The following is an 18,530-nucleotide window of genomic DNA, read 5'->3' on the forward strand; positions in this document are numbered from 1 at the left end:
CAGAATGAGATGCGGCGGCTGGGTGCGGGTGCGATGATGTGTGACGCGACGGGATCGGAATCGCGGGGTTGGTGGGGTCTTCGAGTCTGAGAGAGAGACACCGGTTTCCTTCCTCCCTCCCTTCCTTCCTTCCTGCTATCATGTCCCATATTCCAAAGAGTCAGTCAGGTGGGTGGGTAGACGATGGATGATGGGTGGATAGATGGATGATGGTGTTACCATCGAGATTCCGCCTGGTGGAGTTTGTTGCCGCTGATTCTCATGAAACCCCCGATTTGTCTCCTCTCCTTGCAAACACATTCAGCCCGACGAAACGAAGCGGCAAACGGGAGAAAACCTCTCGGGTTGAGCAGCAAGCGCGTCGCATGGACGAAAACCCGATCGAAAAGCTATCCGGTCAAGCTTCGCGTTGCCAGGAACACCTCACCGCCATGGGAGGCAGCCATGTCCCGGCGAAAGTAAAGGAAAAGGAAAAAAAAATTATTATAGTATTAATAGATACAGACTTTAGCACAGCCCAAGGATCGCAAAGACTGTGACACTAGCAATTGGCCGGCCAGAGCCCACGTAGTACTGGTCCCGACGAGGGAAAATGCCTCTTTTCTCGAAGCCGTTTCCTTGTAATGATCGCCAGGTCTACTCCGGAGACGCTGTGGGCACTATGTTATCCACCGGGTGACCCGACGAAATCTTGTACTGCATAGCGGTCTCCAAGTATTAGGTTCGGTGCCAAAAAAAAAGAAGATGGGATGGCATTCCGGGAGAGTACTGTGTGTGTGTGAGTGTGTGTGCGAGTGTGTGTGTTGGCGCCGTACCCGCTCCAAGGTAGCAAACTCCAACTGGCAACTGACCGGACCGGCGGTCTCTTTGCGCACCTGTATCGTTGATAGGCCATCGGGCGCCGTCCCAAAGCTCCGAGTGGTCGGTACGTGGAAGCGTTTGCTGGGAAATCCCGGCCGCCGAAGCGGAAGTTGAGCGGTTTTCTCCTGAAGATTTTCACGGGAGCGTACGAGGGGCTTCCCTGGAAGAGCTTCGGCAATGGCGAAGCGGACGGGCATGGCCTCTGCTCGTGAGTTGTCCGTTGGTCGCTCACTTCTCACTCTCATTCTCACCTCACTCTTGTCCTGTCATATTGCTCACATGTTTGAGACGGCAGCATGTGCAGACCACTGAGACCAGCTGTGGAAGCCGAGCAGCCTTCCGCCTGCTGCATCTCAGACGGTTGGTCGATCGCTGCCCCCCGCACCAATCCGATCGAGCTGCAACCCGTACCAAGAGCAGATGGATGCGGATGTCTCTTGGACCGGTATTAGCTGGTAGTTGAAGGAGGAGGACCTTGACCCATGACCGCCAGAGACGGCAAGGCTATGCTCAAACTTGGCCGGCTATCCACACGGTTCAGGTGATCATCCGCCGTGGAGAAGCCGGAGCTGGGCCCGCCTGCGCACGAGACAAGACGAGACGGGGTCCGATTCGGTTCCTCTCAAACCATTGGCCCAGACGGTGCTGACCGCTAAAACGTGAAACCCTTTTACCACCGGCCGGCCGCCATGGGCCAGTAAGGAACGGCGATGTCAAGCTGTCGGTGATACTGCTGAGGGGTAAGAGACAGAAAAGCCCCTCCAAGGCCCCTTGTGGTCGCGGAATAACCCCCTCAAAGGCGTCCAAGGCAAGGTACTCCCTATCCGTACGCTACTTGGTTGGACCTAAACTGGCATATCGGAAAACATGATTCGAGCACTGTGATGCACCTCATGATGCGGCGTTTGGCCGAGAAAAACCCCCCGTACACGAGTTCTTACTCGCTGTGTCCTGGTCGCAACTGGGGGAGCCTCTGTCTGACTGGCTGAGAAGACCTGCCATGTTTCGTCTGATTTGTTGGCGCGGGAAGCGGTCTTGTCTTCACGTCCTGCTTCTCTGGTCCAATAGAGGACCGACGCGGGCCACCTTTTCACCCGGTGGTGCATGCTGCAAGTGAGAGACGTATTTCACGTGGAAAGACAGAGGGATGGAGGAGTTCGTGCCGATTTTTGCACATGTTTGATGAAGGCTGAATCTTCCTGAGACATACTAGAAAGGGGTGCACTTCTGTTCTCGTGCTGGTACTTGGGCTGTGAGGATGAAGGTTTATTCCTGTTTCCGATGGGCCAGGCGGTCGCTGACACGCGACCTCGTGTAGTGACGACGGTCCCATCACGAGCAAGAAGGCGTGGGATGCGATGGTGCGAGGCACATGTGCCCCGAGGGTCGAATCGAATGGTCCTGGAAGTCGGATTGGTGGTGATATTGTGTGATGGAGGATGCAATAGGCTTGTCTGGGACTGAGGACGGTGGTGTCATGCACGCTCTTTGCGGTGTTCGCCGTCAGTGGCCGATAGTGACCCTGAGAGACCCGCCGTCCCAGGACCGGAGGGGGAGGGAGGGGGCGCTTACTTACTCGACCTACTAGTAGAGAGGGCGAATTCGGAGCCCTTGCAGGTTTGCCGGCGACGGTAGCGAACAATGCTTCCCAGCGACAAGCAAGCAGCAGTCGACTCCACACAGTCCAAGGCAAGAAAGATGCCACCACAAGCTGGCGGCCTCCGTTGGCCACTAACCAGTGGCATCTGGACGCAGCGAGTAAGTTGGCTGGCTGCAAGCTGCCACCAGTCGACGAGAGATGCAGGGCAGACGCAGAAATGGATTGGGAGTTGTGGATTTGGCAAAAAAAAAAAAAAAAAAGCCTGTGAAAGAGGTCCCTCCCAGTCTCCGAGGTAAGTTCCTCTCGAGACATGGCCGAGACCGAGCAAAAGGGTGTGAAGGTCTTGCGAAATGGAGCGATCTTCGACGCTTGTTCACTTCGACGATCGGTCAAACTGCTAGGTGCCATCTCTCTCGGTTTGGCTAAAATGACGTTGTCCCGAGTTGATGGGAGCGGGAGCCATGCCAAACAAACGATGGATGACCGGCGGCGGCTGGACAAGTTTACTCCCTCGTCCTCTCCTCTCACCGTGTCTTTCCTGGGTCCTGCAGCTAAAAAAGCATAGGCAGCCAGTGGAATGCCGCCGTTGGCTCTTGGCTCCCCTCCCCGGCGTGAGGTGACGAGGGCCATGTGTCGTCGCCTGCGTGTTTGCTTGCTCCTTGTACCCCCTCCCTCCCTCCCTCCCTGGACGTCCTCGTCTCTGATGGCTATCAATCTTTGTCCGCGTTCTCGGCGGAAAGGGCCAAATAATCGTCGACGACGACTAACACAGTCCAAGTTGTGCTAGCCTCGTATGGCATATCGACGCGGACCACGGCGCACCCATGACTTTGCTGGCGGCGTCTCTTTGGCTGTCGATGGCCGGTCTGATATCATGGCGAGAAGGCCAGACCAGGCCGCAGACACCGGCCCATACCTGTCACTGGTCATATGTGATACTAGTTGCCATATCATCGTAGCATTGATTGCCGTTGGGCTCTAGCGGGCACACATCTGTCGACTCCGTGGTGTTCTTGCTTCATTTTAGAGGCACGACGGATTGGGCATCGAAACGGCACCAATTGAAAAAGATTTGGACAGAAATGCCATCGATGAACATGACGGGTTGGGTTGGCGTGTCGTTCGTGTCAGTGAGTCGGGGGGTGAGCTGGCGGGGGTGGTTGGGCTAGCGGCGAGACGGTCCCATGTTGGTTGTTGGTCAGACGGGTGGGTGACTGACAGTTCAGACAGCTGCGGCCACTGAAGTCTACTGAGCTGTGCTGACTACATCGTAGGTCGGAGGTTTCTCAAGTTGAAAGACCTTCATTACCTAAGCAGGAAGTACATGCGTGCGTACCTCCTTTACCTCCCGAAAGGTACCTACCTACCTTGAGAGGTGGTGTGGCCAGAGCTTGAAAGGAGACCCACTTCCATGAGAAACGGTCGTCAAGCAGCATTCTCGTTGTGTCTTCACCGCCAAATCATGTCCCTCCCTCCCCCCGTGCGTGCAAGCGGCCGCATTGCCAGTGGATTAGCAAATGTCAAGTATCAATGACAATGTCATGAAGTGGAATGCGGGAGACTCGAAAGCCCTGATGGGTCTGGTCATTACCTCAGCAACAGCTGATGGATGCGTTTGAAATCATGTTTGTCTATCCTCAGCTAATGGTGACAAGAGCATGACAGACGCGACAGGGTCAGACAATGTCTGATTCAACACGGCCTCTCGATTCCGAGCTCATCCGACCTGGTCGTCGCCCTCGCCGAGAACGAAAGGAGGATTTCGCTGCCAGCTGTTCGTCGACGATGGATTACACTATCATCCAAGGCCATTTAGACTCGGACAGAGGATGGCTTAGCGTGCTCAAACGCTGTTCAGCTGTCTGCGAAAGCCCTTTGGTGCTTACCTAGGTGCTTACTTAGGTTGGTGACCAACTACCTACCTCGGTACCTAGGTGGGTAGATAGATACTTGCTGGCTGTCCCCCTCGGGGAAAGCCAGGGAAACCCGTTGGACGACCAGCCTGGGGTGCTGCTTGCAGAAACGGATGAACGTTTCAGAGCAAACGACAGAGCAGATGGGCTTGTCCTTGTAGCCGGTACGTGGCAGTCGCCCCCCTCCCACTCGTGGGTCAAAGTACCCACGACTTTACGTATAAGCCACCATCTACCACCAATTGCCCTCGGCCACATCCCATCATCTATCCCTTCTCCCCGGTGCTGGTGTCGCCGCTGCCCAACCGACGAGGCGAACAAGCGTTCCCGCTATACATCGTAGAATGCCAATTCATCAATGGGATTCCCATCGACCGGGAATGGCAGGCTTTTGGTGTGTTCTATCCTGTTTTTACTGGCTTGGTTCTAAGTACGAAAGACATCCTGGATACAACCACACAGTATTGCACTCGGTGGCATGGAACCGATGGCAAGAGACACAACCAGAGACAGAAACAGAGACAGAGGCGATGGCGAAACCCTTTTCGCCCCTCCGCGAAGAAGAAATTTCTTGACTCTCTCTGCAGAAATCCCCCGCTGCGTCCGGGAGACCCTGAAAAGACGGGAATGATTCAGGTTGATTCATCCGTCGTCACCCTCGCCCCGGTAACGAATACTCCATCCAGCTCCTCTTGCCGGGCGCAGCATCCAAAAGGCCTCGTCGCCAGCTTCGTCGTCTCCTGTACGGAGTACAGATAGTCTTGATCGCTTTGATGACCCCATCTGTATCCGTACGGCCCAGTCATTGCTCCTTCAGATCCTCGATGGCCCCGTTCGCCTTTGGGGCTTGGTGAAGATACCCCTGGTAGGGCACGGCACTTGGCAAGCACAGCCAACCTGTATTCGTACTATCGACACCGCAACAAGCAGGGCAAGGTACATTGTCGCCCTCCATCCTTATCCCCCTTCACCGTATCCGCGGCCGCCGCGCGCGATCGGCCTTTTACGGCGGAAATCCATGTGTCGTCCCTGTCGCTCATCGCCTGAAGCGTTCCCCGCCTCGCCTCTCGACCTTTCCAGGCTTCTCTCTCAGAGTCTCCGACACCCAGCTCAACGTGCTTGTCCAAGTGCCACGACGACGATGTCTCCCCGACAACGACGGGCCTCTACGGAGTAGTCTTCACAAGCACGCATCCCCTCCCCCTGACCACCCCAGATGCGAACAGAGTCCCAGGGGTCCTCACGTACGTCAGGGAGTTGCGCATCTTACCTCAGCTCCGCCGGGGGTTCTGTCATTCGCTGTCTAATCAGCCCGCCTCCGGCTGCCACTGTATCCTTACCAGGAGGTGCAGCAAGCCACAGCAAAGCTGCCGCCGTATGTGTTCTGCCCTTTTGGGACATGGGCAACGCGGGTCGAACAGAAAGGAGCGGCCTTTGCCCCCCTGAGTCTGTGGAAGCACAGAGAAGGGCACAGACGAGTGCGCCGTTGACGCCAGACGGGCGGGACGGACTTGAGCGATGGTTGCGCGGACAGCCACGACAACGGCGACACGGGTGGGTGCGACGGTGTCCGCGGTTGACGGGCTCCCGAGTTGATCCACGACACGATGTTTAAGAATAAGAAGTCACGCCGAAAAGACTCAGAGTGCGGCCCGTGGGAGACACAAAAAAGAAGAACAGACAGTGTCTGAGATTCAACTGTCCAACTGGAGACATTAGCGCCAGTACTCTTACAGCAAGAAGAGTGACGAAAAGGTCACCCATCTACGTACAACGAACATCTTACCCGCTGGATACGCCGCACATCGCGCCCACCAACCCCCGCCCCCCCCCTCCTCTCGGAAGAACAGCCCTGGACAGCCGTGGGATTCTTCTGGGCCTTATCCCAACCATCGAAGCAACGGCATCATCATCAGCCAAGGCCAGAACCGTCTCACCTGGTTACAAGCCCCCTCATCGCTCCCGTCTGTACCGCCCGAGCACCGTCGGAGAAGGCCCATCAGCTATCAACAGGCTTTCGTTTTTGCTTTGTCTGTGCAATCGCACACTCTGCCTGCAATAGCCAACGGTTGAACACTCATATACACACACACACACACACACACACACACACACGCACACACAAATCAAAGTCTCAAAGTAGAAAGACTGGCAGTTGGGATCCCCTAATCGGTCGCCCTTCACATCACCAGAGTGACTCGTCAACTCGACTGGTGGTAATTGTCAGGCAGCCCAGTGATAGCCAGGGTACGTACCGTACATCTGTTCTGTCGGTAAGCAATCTCTAAACGGAAGGTACTTCCCTGCCGATCCGTTTCGCGGATCAATACGGACGGTGGAAGAGGGAAAGAGAAACTGAGGCTGACCCACACCTCGGTTTGCGCTAGTCCCCGTCCGCCGTTTCTAAGTGGCCTGTCCAGCTGTCGCCCCGCTACAGACCCTGTCCACCCGTCCAACCAGCAACGGCCCAGGCGGCCCAGACCACAGCCAAAAAGAAGGAAAAAAAGGACTCTCCGCCCCTCCTTTCCCCGAAAAGCCCGTGACCTCATCGTCGGTCCTGTGCTCCTAGCACCCAGCACCCAGCTCCCAGTTGCACATCCAGGGCTTGGGTAGTTCCGGGCGCTCACGTCCTCTCCAGCTGAGAAACCATTCGTTCACGCGTCCGCAGCACGCAGCACGCAACACAGCCTGGAAGAAACACAAGCGCGTACACCCACAGGCCTACAGGGCACGGAACGGTGTACAAGCGAGGAAGAGGAAGACGCCTTGTGCACTCAAACCTGGACAAGAGCCGGGACCAGATTACATCGTCACGTCCCGACCAGTCTGGCCATCCATCCATCCGTCCTGGCCAGCAGCACTTAGTACCTCCGTAGGTAGGTAGGTACCTGTATACATTGGTATGTATATGAGTACTTGTATACTTAGACACTTTGGTACTTGGCGACACCCCAAGCTCCCTGCTCCACTACTCTCTGGTGTTCCACTTAAGCCACACGCTCCTCGACTGACAGCCCATCCACAATCCACAGTCCACAACACCGCAATCCACTCGCGACCTGGGCTTTGGGGGGGACACCACCTCATGTTCACTCACTCACTCACTGCTCTCACTCACTCACTCTCGCCCATACCCACTCATACAGTAAATCAGGAACACAAAGTACATGCTCACACTACAACCTCTGCAGCGCCCCCAAAAAAGTGACAAGGCTTAAAGTCACCCTCCATCATCCACCGAATCAGCGGCACTCAGTCGTCGTCCTGATCCTCGTCCGTCCTCCGGCCCCCCGGTTTCCTGGATCCTCATCAACTCCGATCCTCCCCCCCCTCTCTCATCGCTTGAGCTGCCCGTCCAACGCAACTTGCGAACATCCCACGAAATCAACTCCACTTGCACACTGGGAAGCTGGCTGCTTTTCTGCTGCTGCACTGCACGTCGACTAGAATCGCCTGCCCAGAGACAGAAGGCCACGACCCACGATCGTCGTCGCCCGTCCCGTCCGCGCTCCTCTTCCGCCCTACGGACCACGGATCCAACCTGTCTCGCTCTCCCTCTTTTGCCATCTGCATCTGCCTCTCTTGCCTCTTTGACTTTTCGCCTCCTCTCTCTCCCATTCACTCACTCATTCACTCAAATTACCCTCACCCTCAATTCACCACTCTTCACAATACCCTTGCCCATCTCACACTCACATCGGGTACCTATCTATCCTCATCCTCATCCTTCTCTCCCTCTTCATTTGCCTCCCGTCTCCCACAGTACATCACTTTGCGCGCCTTCGCTTCAGTCCACATACATTCCAACTTACTACCTTTGATCTATCGACTCGTACTACCTACCGCCCATACTTCTTTAACCTTCCACTCCCTTCCTGCATTCCATCGGTCGGATCCTTTGCACACACATACACACACACACTCTTTCTCTCTCTCTCTCATATACGAATTGTCATATCCCTCCGCTGGACACCGCCACCCCGAATATCAACGCTCACCTTCGCGTCAGCCTGCCACGACCACAGCACGGTTTTGCTCAGCCTCGAGTGCCTAATCACCACCGCCTCAATGCACTTGTAGCCTCGCCATTCGCCCATAGATCCACTCGGCCCCGGACGACGAGCAAACCAACTCCTTGCAAGCACTTTTAGTCTCATCACTGTCACAACAGTCCTCCGTTTAATCAGTTGCTCAACTTTTCCCCCTTGACCACCGTCGAACTGGATTCACGAGCCCCCGAAGCCCCCGAGCCCACAACGACACATCGCCAACAGACGCCAAGCTTGCCATGTCCTCCTTGCCACCCGACCCGTACAAGGCCTTAGGCGTCTCCAAAGATGCCCAGCTATCCGAAATCCGAAGCGCCCACCGGAAGCTCATCCTCAAGTGCCACCCCGACAAGGTCCAGGACCCGACGCTCAAGGCCCAGAAGCAGGACGAGTTTCAAAAGGTCCAGCAGGCGTACGAGCTGTTGAGTGATGATAACGAGCGAGCCAAGTACGATGACAACGTCAAGCTGGCCGAGCTCCGCAAGGAGATGGCCAAGGGCATGTCAGCCAACACGTCTGCACCTCGCGCTCCTAGGACATATGAGGTGCGCACTGCCGAACCCCGACCCGATACATTCACCAAGACGACATACCGCCCGTCACCCGGTACCAAGATGTACTCCCAATACAACTCCCGGTCATGGGATGAGGAGATCCACAGCCGATCAAATTCCATATTTGAGGAGCCGCGCGCCCGCCGGGCCACCAGCTACGAGAAGCCATCTCGGGACCGACAAGACGACGACATTAGGGAACGCGAGCGGGAACGCCGGCGCAGGGAAGACAGAGACAGGGATAGGGAGCGCGAGGAGCTCGCACGCGTCGCAGACCGCCGGGAAAGGGAAAAAGAAAAGGAACGACAGGCGGACAAGAAGGTCGCAGAGAGGGCCGCCAAGCGCGCCGCTGAAGAAAAGGAGGCCCGACGACAAGAACGCAAGCGTCAGGAAAAGGCGGATAAGGAGCGCGAGAAAGAGCGCAGACGCGATGCCGAAGAAAAATCGCGGAGACAAAAGCCGGTCTACATGGAGCCGTTTGACGACGAACCGACGTATATCGCCAAGCCCGACAAGAAGAAATCGAGCAGCAGCAGCACTACCAAGGAGAAGAAGGATGATAAGCGGTCCCGCTCGATCCCGCGGGACGGTGTTCCTCTCCGGGACGACCTGTCCGTGCCGCCCGTACCGCTTCAGCCGCCCGACCACAAGACCAAGATGACCGGAGCTATGCTCTTTGCTGCCACTTACATGGACCAGTCCCGCAAGACCGGCGCTATTAACCCTCACCCGGGCCTGAACCGCTCCCAGACACACGACGTGCGCTATGCGCCCCCGGCGCCGACGCCGCCGGCCGCGGCGCTCTACGTCGTACCTCCGCCTCCCATCCCCGCCGAGGAGGATTCGAGTCGCAGGTCCAAGTCGCGTCGCTCGTCCGAGACCAAGACGCGCGAAAAGTCGAGCCATAAGAAGTCATCGCCGACCAAAGAGCCGCCCATGGCCGTGCCGCCGTCGCCCAACGTCGTCGATGCTTCACCCAGCAGTCGTCATATGCCGCCCCAGTTTGTCTCATCAGCGTCGTCGCCCATATCCACCTCGCCGCCCAAGGCCCCTCTCAGGTCGGCCACCTTCAACGACGGTTCCTACAGCCGCCCGCCGCCCAGCATCGTCAGGGCGCAGACTTTCTCCCACGTCCCCGCCGACCCAGAACTGCGGAGCAGCGGCCGCGACCGTTCGAGGATGCAGCCGCAGACCCTGAGCGAAGACTCGGAATCCGACGGCGACCGTCGTCCCCACAGGAGTCACCGGTACAGGACTCGCTCTCCCGATCCGGTGCCTACGGATTACGGCCAGCGAACTCGGTACTCGGTCAGTGGAGGCCGTACCGTGCCGATCTCGGCCGAATCCGTCTACCCTCCAATGTATCACGAGGAGTCCTCGCCCTCCTCCAGGAAGCACAGCAAGACCGCCTACTACGAACGCCCTTCCATGCCGTCCAGGGAAGCAAGCTACACGAACTCTGCCTACTTCCCCAAGGTCAAGACGTCGAGATACGACCCCGTGCAGTACTCCGACATCCCCTACCGATGCCGCGACGAGTACAACGTAGGTTATGCTTAGCGGGCGTAGTCTGGCCTTCTCGGACGAATGGGCCGTGCTCCTATATTGGTGCCCCCTCGAGGAGGGGGCTCAAGGAGGGGGAACGTATCGTTTTGCTGGAACGCATCGATGCCCAACCTCCTCCACGGCAGGGGAGGCGATTCGAATCTTTGACTAAATCATCTTTTCAATGTTCTCCACCTCAGTTTTCCTTCTTTGGTCCGATGCTGGTATGATGGGCAACGATATAAAGACGCAAGAAAATTACCATACAGTAACGAGTAAACCGACCTGTGTTATTTGACATCAAGTTTTGGGAGGGGGGAGGCTGGAAAGGCATGCGAGGGACTGGAAAGCCGGTCACTTGGGACGGCTACTGATTGGCATTTATGGAGCGAGACGTGCTAGGCGGCTGCCTGGGAGGGATGGGATGTGCCGGCTTGGTTCAAGGCTGAGGCTGAGGCGGAGGTGACTTTCATCGAGTTTCGAGGTCATGCGCCCTCATGGCGGGAGGCCTCGCCGAGAGATGGAAGGACATCTCCCCTTTCCACCCGGTCCGGCCAAGCCCGATCGCTCCCTTACCCGACGGCGAGCCCATGCATTGGGGACGTTTTATTTTGGGACATCCCGGGGTTTTCTCACAGAAGTTGTTGTACGCTGGAGTCTTGACGATACACACATACATTGGCATGCATTGGGATGGCGACAATGTTGTATTTGTCCCCCTGTTTTCGGGGATTTTCTTTCCAAGCATCTATCTGGGTCTCTCTTTTTTTTATTACATACCTCTTAACGAAACTCGAGACTTGATTTATTTCCATTCCATGGCCGTCAGGCAAATCAGGTTCCAGTCGTTCGCTATTCGCTACATGGCGTTTTTAGAGGGGGGGGGGAGGAGACATGGATATCATGATGATGGACACAAGGGAAGACAATCGTCACACCGGCCATCACACGGCATCGAGTATCCCTGATTCGGCATCCGCGAAGGATGGCTGATTGGTGATTCGAAGGGCTCATGTGAGGATGAGGACAAGGATGCTCACACGGAGGTCTCTTTTTCTTCGTAGTTGGACTTGTCGAAACAGGCTTGTTCATGACATGCTGGTCTGCTTTCGACCCCGATGATGCGATGCCGATATGACTGTCAGAGGGCTGACCTGGGCAGATGGTCCGATACCGCGAACTCGGCCTGACTCAGGGTGGAACAGGGAAACCTCTTGGCCGAGTGCAGTGGCGCATGGTACTCCCCTCAGGACACGGGGCGTAACACAGAGAAGAAGGTGGGGAGGGGGTTTCACGGATCGTGAGATCTCCGGCTTCGGGTGTTCATACGAGGTGAATGCTGGATGGTGTTGCGACTTCACACATGAGCTACTCGCTCAGCTTCACGAGGCGGTCATTCATAATCAGACGCTTCGCGTGCTTGGCTCCCGTGGACTGGCAGTAGTTAGGAGTCCCTGGCCGTGTATGTTATCCCTCCAAGGCACAGCCGCGAAACTAGGAATCGGTTCACATAACCAGGCCGAGGCCGGGTCCTTCCCTAGAACCGGCATCTAACACGCACCATATCCCTCACGGCGTCTTTCCTCATCCAACAGCCCGCCGCCACCATCACCACCGCTGCCGTCGACCTCCCTCATCTCAAACGCCTCGCGATCCCCGCTCTCCTCTGCCCTCCTCTCCTCCCGCCCCTCGCGGATCGACCGCTCCCTCGTGATATCCCGCCCGGTCCACGCCCCGACGGTCCTGATAAGCTGCAGTAGCAGCGGCGGTATCATCAGCCTCATCGGCGTGTCGCGCAGCGCCGTCTCGCGCCAGCCCTCGCGCCACACGCCCACGGGGAAGTGGCTGAAGGCGCTGCCGAGCCCCATCGTCGTCACCCACGACATGCCCTGCCTGTAGACGACGGCGGACGTGCTCGCGGCGAGGACGACGACGACGAGGGCGAGGACGGCCGGGGAGGGGTCCCAGAGGGGGCCTATGGCGCGCTTGAGGAGGTGGTCTAGGGGGATCATGTCTTCTTCAGGGATGCCTGTGCGAGATTAGGGTATGGGAATGCGGTCTGGCAGGGGTGGGTGGGACAGGTGTGGACGGAATGGTACATACCCTCTTGGAAGGTGTACATGGAGTACGAAGTTAAGAAGCTGGCGAGGAGAAGCAGCCAGTTCGTCCTGGACCCGGCGGTGGACCGTCCTCGCGGGGGATCGTCGTCGTCGTCGGGGGCGTCGTCGTCACGCTGCGGCTTCGACGCTACATCGTCCCCGTCTTCTTCGACGCGGAGCACCACGTCTCCGGTCTTTGTGCTGCATGGTTGGGCTCCGGTCGGGCGCGTGATGTCGGCCTGCTCCGCTACGATCCCGAGTCTGTCGTCGGGGTTGGCACTGCGAATGGCGCGGCTATGTTTAGTACAACTCTGTTCAATTTAGAAGAAGAAGAAGTAGAAGAAGAGGATCCCTCACGTCTCATCTCCCGTCACGAGGACTGCAGCCGGCATCTCCTCCGCGACGGCCATCTCGTAAGGTCGGAGGGGGGGCAGATGTGGACAAGCCCTTTCTTTCAAGGGGCTAGCGACAAGATGAATCAGACTTCGGGGAGCTCAAATCTTCACGTTTCCACGAGAGGGTACAATACCACGTCGCAGACTGTCATGGCAGACGTGGGCTTTGTGCGAGTCTTTTTATCCTACACGCCGGATGGTGTACCCGTAGATGAGGGAGACCACCACTGCGAGAGTGAGAGGGATCTATTGGCGCCGGTGACTACGCCACGCAGGCTGCCAAGGGTCGTCTTCTTTCAGCCCGCGCCCGACGATGATGCGCTGGGCTGGTTGCCTTTCTCATGATACCCCCTCGCCACACCCACGACGAGAGGCTGTTCGCTTCACATGTCAGCTGCGAAGCAAGAGTCGACCAAAAGGAAATGTATAAAAACACAACCGGAAGGCTTGAATCTGACCACAATTAGATCGCATGGGGGTTTCAAGTCAGACCTGTCTTAAGGCTCTCCGACGGAGTGAGAGAGAGAGAGAGAGAGAGGGGGTGGAGGGCAAACGAAACCTGTTTTTCGCAGTTCTGATAAGAAAAGTGGCGGCTGCAATACGCCAGAACCGGCCTTTTGCTTATTTGTCCCAGTCGCCAGGGAGGTCACGCGGACTCAATCCCCCCGTTGCGACTCGTCCAGGAGCGAAAAGCCACCGCGAAGACCAGGCTGCGATTCTGTATCTGTATACGGCCCATGGCAAATGAGAGCAGCACGATGGGGATGACGCCTTCGCTCTAGCTGGGGCTGATCGCCTATCATTTGCTGATGCTGAACCAGCTACATAAAGGCACACTGCGTTCCAGCTCGTGTTTGGATATCTTCCAGTTCCAAAGAAGGGCCCCGGGGGGGTTGTGAACAATGGACAGTGTATCTGCAATAACGATTTTCACACGTGCGTAGACTCAATTTGGTCAACTATTGGACCTGGGATAGGCTATATCGTTGCATGAGTGACATCTTACTCGACGGTTCACTTGATACCATTAGGCAGTCAGTAATAGTTTACGAGAGGAACAGAGACCAACCTATAACACGTCAGAGCAAACTGCTACCAGTCTGGCCGGGAAGTCACCCACCCAAGCCGTCCGTCACAAGCCAGAAAGATGAGAAGCCGTGCCTGACTCTGACCCTCTCTCCTTTGACGTTAACGGCTCACGTATTCGAATCTGCACTTACGCGTTACTCAGTGCAGCTGCGTTGGTAGAAGACAAAAATGAACGGCACGTGGAGTGGAGTTGTAAATAGTGGTATCAGCGAAATCGAAGTCTTCCTATGCGTGTGAGGAATCCGGTTTGCTCGAGCACGATCCGTGATTGTGCAAGGACGGGTAGTTCTCAATGGTAACCGCTACTGGAGAAAACTAGTGTTCCCAAAGCACTTGGGCCGGATCTTGTACTCAACAATGCCGTGCCCTTGGATCTCTATTATTGTCATGTCCTTCGACCTCTGCCAAAGCCGTGAACCCAGGTATTTCTTAGTCGGTCGGTTTTAGCCTTTCCAGTTCCTCGCCATAATAACTCAAATCGATACTCGGGATTCTTTCGGAATGAGTCTCGTCCATACACAACCCTCTGTTTCAAACTCCGCTCGGTCCAAAGTGCAAGATGAGAGCGGGATCAAGCCGGGGTCCGGCTGAGTTGGTTCTGGGTGGACAATGTCCATCGCAAACAACATGGGAAACACACCGTTGATCCTTCAACCAGCGAATTCAATGTGACAACAAAAGAACCATCTGGTAAACCAATAAGCCCACCTGCTTCTAGAGTCATCCGAGGGGAAGGGAAGACGTGATGACCGTTGTCAACCATATATTCCATCCCCATCAGACAAGATGCTCTGGCTATGACCATTACCCGAGGTCACTATTGTATAGCCTCGTTGACACGGTCTGTATGTTCATTCATTCCGCGGGAATGGCAAGCTGATGTGATGATGAAACCTGGTGTTTTACGCCCTGTTCAACTCGACTTCCCGCTACCAAGTGGATTGATTGTATGGCACTGCGGACACCTACTTGGATTTCAGAGCTCAAGACGTCAAGGGGAACTCGATTCGAAAGTCATGAGGTGAGACCATTGTCAAAATCTTGCCACGTCAGGCATATAAATAAGGGGGTATAGGACCTATCTAGAAAAAACGCCAGGAAGTCGACATGGTCAAAATAGGGGACGCCGCCCCTGCGGGATGATGCATGTGATGATAATACATAATGGGTTGATAATGATACAGTAATTTTTCTTACTAGTCAGCCCCTTTTAACATTTGGGAAAATGACGTAGGCACTAGACCGTCCGGAGGATGCAGAATGTCTGGTGGAAGATGGTTGCAAATAGAACGATGACGACGCTGATGCAGATACCGGGAAACGCTAGACGAGGACATAGAGAGCGCAAATCTAAGACGACATTAGCTGTGGCGAACCTCATCTGTAAATAAGCCAACTTACCAGACTCAGGCCCATGATCATGGAACACCAAAAGCACACGTTGTTCAGCGTCTTCTTGCCGCGCACCCACTTGGTGCGCTGAAGCACAACGATGGGCAGCTGCAGCATCTGGCAGATGAAGCCGTAGCCCCTCAGCTTCTTTGTGATGCAGGCCATGACGACCTCGTGGCCGATGGCGGAGATGAGGAAGGTGATGACGGTGGCGGGGAGGCGGCCGATATAGGGCCGGCTGGCGCTGTAGACGTGACGGCGCAGGAAGCTGTAGACGGGTATGTTCCACTCGCGCGAGAACTCCATCCAGTCGGTCGAGTTCCACCAGTCCGAGTAGAAGTGGCGGTCGGCGAAGTGGGTGAGCTCGGCGAAGGCGCCAAGGGCGTACTCAAAGATGACGAGGAAGACAAGCAGGAACGTCAGCATGAAGGGGAAGAGGAGCCACGAGATGCTCTCGGCGAGGATCAGGAGGGCCTCGGAGACCGGGGGCGGAGGCACGGCGTTGAGACGGACGGAGGCATCGGTGAGGATGGGCAGGATGAACTCTTCCGAGATGACGGTCAGGAGCGAGATGCAGCCGAAGACGGCGATGATCTTGGAGATGAGATTCTGCCAGTCGATGCGGGCGGTCCGGGGGTACTCAAGCTCGTAACATAGCGTGGGGCAGAGGAGATAGTCAAAGTAGTTTGTCCACGTCAGGTTGAGGGGGTATGCGATGTTGCCCATGGGAGAGGTGAGCTCCTGCGCCAGGTCCTCACGCAGCTGGTCGATTTCGTCCGAGGTGGAGTCCTCGTCCGAGGTGCTGGCGACATCGGCCTTGGCCTTGAAATCGCGGTTCTTGGGGCTGCTCACGGTCCCCATGGGGTTGTCGGGCGTGGGGTAGAGATAGACAGGGTCCTTGGAGGCGGTCGAGGGGTTGTCGAGGGCGCGCAGACGCTTCTCCGTCTCGCTGAGGTGGCCGTTGTAAAAGGCCCAGCTGTGCGTCTTCATGAGCAGCACCATAGTGTGTATGAGCAGGAAGACCTGGGCGGTCCATGTCCAATCGAGCAAGAAAGGGACGGCGATCCAGAAAGCGAGCCAAAGGACCTGGTATATGCTCTGGACAGCCATGCCGCCGTTCTTCCAGGTGAAGGCGCCATTGGCCGGAGCGGCGCGCCACACACGATGGAGGGGCAGGGACACGAGGGTGGTGGCGACCATGAGGAAGTCGGCGATGGCCAGGTGCCAGATCTTGATTGTGAAGAGGGTCCAGATCTTGACCCGCATGGGGGAGCCCGTGTCCTTAATGTTACGCAGCATGGTGGTGATGGCCATGATGGCGAGGCCGATCCAAAAGAGATTGAAGAAGCCGTGGAAGTCACGGTAGTCGGAGTTGGGGTCGAAGTGGGAGACACGGCTCGCGAACTCGATGGTGGGGAAGATACGACGACGCTGTTCGGCGCGAGCTTGCTTCCTCGCCGAGGACATGCTCTTGACGGAGGGGAGGGCATCGTGGGGTACGGGTGTCGAGCGGCCACTGCGGCGACATCGGGAGTTAGCAGGCGTTGCTGGCGAACGTGGGAGAGATGTGGTTTCGGGAGGAGGAGAAGAGATGAGAGGTGAAATCAAGTTTGGGTGAGGATGATGACATACCTGGTAGTGCCGCTCGTCTGGCCAGTCTCGGACAGCGGCGTCAAGGCGCTCATCTCGCCGACAGAGGTATTGCTCTGGGTCCTCGACAACTGCGAGTGTTGCGGCTTCCTCGGTCTCGGTCGCAGGACGTGGTCGTGAGCCCCACCGTTGGGGGCAGACCCCGACGACGCCATGATGAGGATGGACGCGAGAGCTTAGATTGGGATAGCGAGAGCTCGGGAAGAGGGTAAGGCGGTCCGCGGGTGTATTTGGTCGAGGCGAGGACGATTTGGTGTTTCGGTGACTTTCGGTGATGGTGGTGGTGGTGGTGGTGGTGATAAACGTGGAGGATAGCAAGAGGCGATCGCCGCGCGGCGCCGGGTTGGAGGTGCAAAGGCGGATGCAAGCGGCGAAAGTCGACGTGTTCGAGACGCTTTGGGGATCGCAAAAAGGAGGAGAGCGAGGGTGGGATATTCAAGGTCGCATTCCAGGGGTCGTCGCCATTTCTCGGGTAGAGTCCGCGTATTTGGGATGCGTAGGTAAATACTGTACGGATATTCGTACGAGGGTTTGAAGCATGGCGGATCTCGGGCGCGTTTTGAAGCCGGGAGCGAGGAGCAAGGAGCTCAAGATGGCCCTGTAACCTGCCCGTTACCTGCTAAACGTTACTGTACAGCATGTATCCGTACTGTATTCCCCTCTCACCCCACTCATGCAATGCGCGCGCCGTTGGGAACAGCCAGCCTCGGCCATGTCACGCCGCACCCAATCACGTCCTCCAGCAGGCAGCTGCTGTACTTCAAAAACGGCAAAAGCACCTTCCTTCCAGTCAACACTTTGCACTTCCCCAGAACTCATGGTCCACGCAACAGCTCCTGCCCTGCATCGCAACCGAATTTACGTCACTTCCCACGTGATACGTGGACCCCAACGGCCCGAAGTGGGGGTAACCGGCATCGACCTGAGCCAATGAGGTGCCTTTAGTGTTTCCAAGAAGCCCGGCGATCTCTCGACCAGGGGGCAGAGGGGCGGAGGGACGGAGGGAAGCGGCGCCCGATAGCAGTTGTCAATTCAATTCCTCGAATCCCTCCGCGCCCGGCCTCTTCGGCTCCGGGAATTCCCATTCGAACAAATTGACTTTACTTTACCACTTGCCCGGTACACTGACTAACACCAACACCAACACGAACGTCATGGATGGATTGATCATGCGGGCGATACCCCTTCAAGCCTTGGATGGACCTGTATTGCAGCGCAGATGCTGTGCAGGGCACCCACCCCCGGGAGGCCATTCCCGCCCTCTGCTATGTCATGCCATGCCATGCCATGCCGCTGCCTGCTTGGCCGGACTCGGCGCCTGTCCGGGATAACGCCATCGCCCGATGAAAAGTCACCGTTGTTGATCTGCGCCTTGCTGACCTC

At 56.7% G+C, this 18,530-nt stretch overlaps 6 protein-coding genes across 6 annotated transcripts; 2 read left to right on the forward strand and 4 right to left on the reverse strand.

Annotated features, from left to right (window-relative positions):
- Positions 1-500: 500 nt before the first annotated feature.
- On the reverse strand, positions 501-1,406 carry CDEST_14818 (uncharacterized protein). The gene is made up of 2 exons (XM_062930974.1): positions 848-1,406; positions 501-768 (listed from the first exon to the last, which is right to left on the reverse strand). The coding sequence occupies exons 1-2, from the start codon at positions 1,104-1,106 to the stop codon at positions 665-667; spliced, it is 363 nt and encodes a 120-aa protein (XP_062787025.1). The 5' UTR covers positions 1,107-1,406; the 3' UTR covers positions 501-664.
- A 582-nt stretch (positions 1,407-1,988) lies between these two features.
- On the reverse strand, positions 1,989-2,606 carry CDEST_14819 (uncharacterized protein; the record flags this gene model as incomplete). Its single annotated transcript, XM_062930975.1, has 2 exons — positions 1,989-2,310; positions 2,434-2,606. 2 exons carry the CDS (start codon positions 2,604-2,606, stop codon positions 1,989-1,991), a joined length of 495 nt encoding a protein of 164 aa, XP_062787026.1.
- Positions 2,607-4,718: 2,112 nt separating this feature from the next.
- Positions 4,719-5,820, forward strand: CDEST_14820 (uncharacterized protein; the record flags this gene model as incomplete). Its single annotated transcript, XM_062930976.1, has 4 exons — positions 4,719-4,770; positions 5,061-5,424; positions 5,468-5,618; positions 5,731-5,820. 4 exons carry the CDS (start codon positions 4,719-4,721, stop codon positions 5,818-5,820), a joined length of 657 nt encoding a protein of 218 aa, XP_062787027.1.
- A 1,593-nt stretch (positions 5,821-7,413) lies between these two features.
- CDEST_14821 (Putative DnaJ domain, Chaperone J-domain superfamily) lies at positions 7,414-10,753 on the forward strand. The gene has a single exon (XM_062930977.1). The coding sequence runs from the start codon at positions 8,663-8,665 to the stop codon at positions 10,535-10,537; it is 1,875 nt and encodes a 624-aa protein (XP_062787028.1). The 5' UTR covers positions 7,414-8,662; the 3' UTR covers positions 10,538-10,753.
- Positions 10,754-11,978: 1,225 nt separating this feature from the next.
- On the reverse strand, positions 11,979-13,534 carry CDEST_14822 (uncharacterized protein). Its single transcript, XM_062930978.1, has 3 exons — positions 12,979-13,534; positions 12,626-12,900; positions 11,979-12,551 (listed from the first exon to the last, which is right to left on the reverse strand). Exons 1-3 carry the CDS (start codon positions 13,029-13,031, stop codon positions 12,073-12,075), a joined length of 807 nt encoding a protein of 268 aa, XP_062787029.1. The 5' UTR covers positions 13,032-13,534; the 3' UTR covers positions 11,979-12,072.
- Positions 13,535-14,943: 1,409 nt separating this feature from the next.
- On the reverse strand, positions 14,944-17,800 carry CDEST_14823 (Putative membrane bound O-acyl transferase, MBOAT). Its single transcript, XM_062930979.1, has 3 exons — positions 17,130-17,800; positions 15,507-17,013; positions 14,944-15,455 (listed from the first exon to the last, which is right to left on the reverse strand). Exons 1-3 carry the CDS (start codon positions 17,300-17,302, stop codon positions 15,429-15,431), a joined length of 1,707 nt encoding a protein of 568 aa, XP_062787030.1. The 5' UTR covers positions 17,303-17,800; the 3' UTR covers positions 14,944-15,428.
- Between the last annotated feature and the right edge of the window lie 730 nt (positions 17,801-18,530).

This window comes from Colletotrichum destructivum, chromosome 10 (genome assembly GCF_034447905.1).
Source record: "Colletotrichum destructivum chromosome 10, complete sequence".
Classification (NCBI taxonomy): Eukaryota; Fungi; Ascomycota; class Sordariomycetes; order Glomerellales; family Glomerellaceae; genus Colletotrichum; species Colletotrichum destructivum.

What these genes read in the sequence shown, in the direction of transcription:
- CDEST_14822 (XM_062930978.1), bottom strand. Translation starts at nt 13,031, where the DNA reads ATGGCCGTCGCGGAGGAGATGCCGGCTGCAGTCCTCGTGACGGGAGAT. An exon ending in CTCGTGACGGGAGATGAGAC is followed by an intron (nt 12,901 to 12,978) that starts GTGAGGGATCCT and finishes CGCCATTCGCAG; the next exon opens with TGCCAACCCCGACGACAGAC. An exon ending in CATGTACACCTTCCAAGAGG is followed by an intron (nt 12,552 to 12,625) that starts GTATGTACCATT and finishes AATCTCGCACAG; the next exon opens with GCATCCCTGAAGAAGACATG.
- CDEST_14823 (XM_062930979.1), bottom strand. Translation starts at nt 17,302, where the DNA reads ATGGCGTCGTCGGGGTCTGCCCCCAACGGTGGGGCTCACGACCACGTC. An exon ending in CAGACGAGCGGCACTACCAG is followed by an intron (nt 17,014 to 17,129) that starts GTATGTCATCAT and finishes ATGTCGCCGCAG; the next exon opens with TGGCCGCTCGACACCCGTAC. An exon ending in TGATCATGGGCCTGAGTCTG is followed by an intron (nt 15,456 to 15,506) that starts GTAAGTTGGCTT and finishes ATGTCGTCTTAG; the next exon opens with ATTTGCGCTCTCTATGTCCT.
- CDEST_14821 (XM_062930977.1), top strand. Translation starts at nt 8,663, where the DNA reads ATGTCCTCCTTGCCACCCGACCCGTACAAGGCCTTAGGCGTCTCCAAA.
- CDEST_14818 (XM_062930974.1), bottom strand. Translation starts at nt 1,106, where the DNA reads ATGAGAGTGAGAAGTGAGCGACCAACGGACAACTCACGAGCAGAGGCC. An exon ending in AGAGACCGCCGGTCCGGTCA is followed by an intron (nt 769 to 847) that starts GTTGCCAGTTGG and finishes ACACACACACAG; the next exon opens with TACTCTCCCGGAATGCCATC.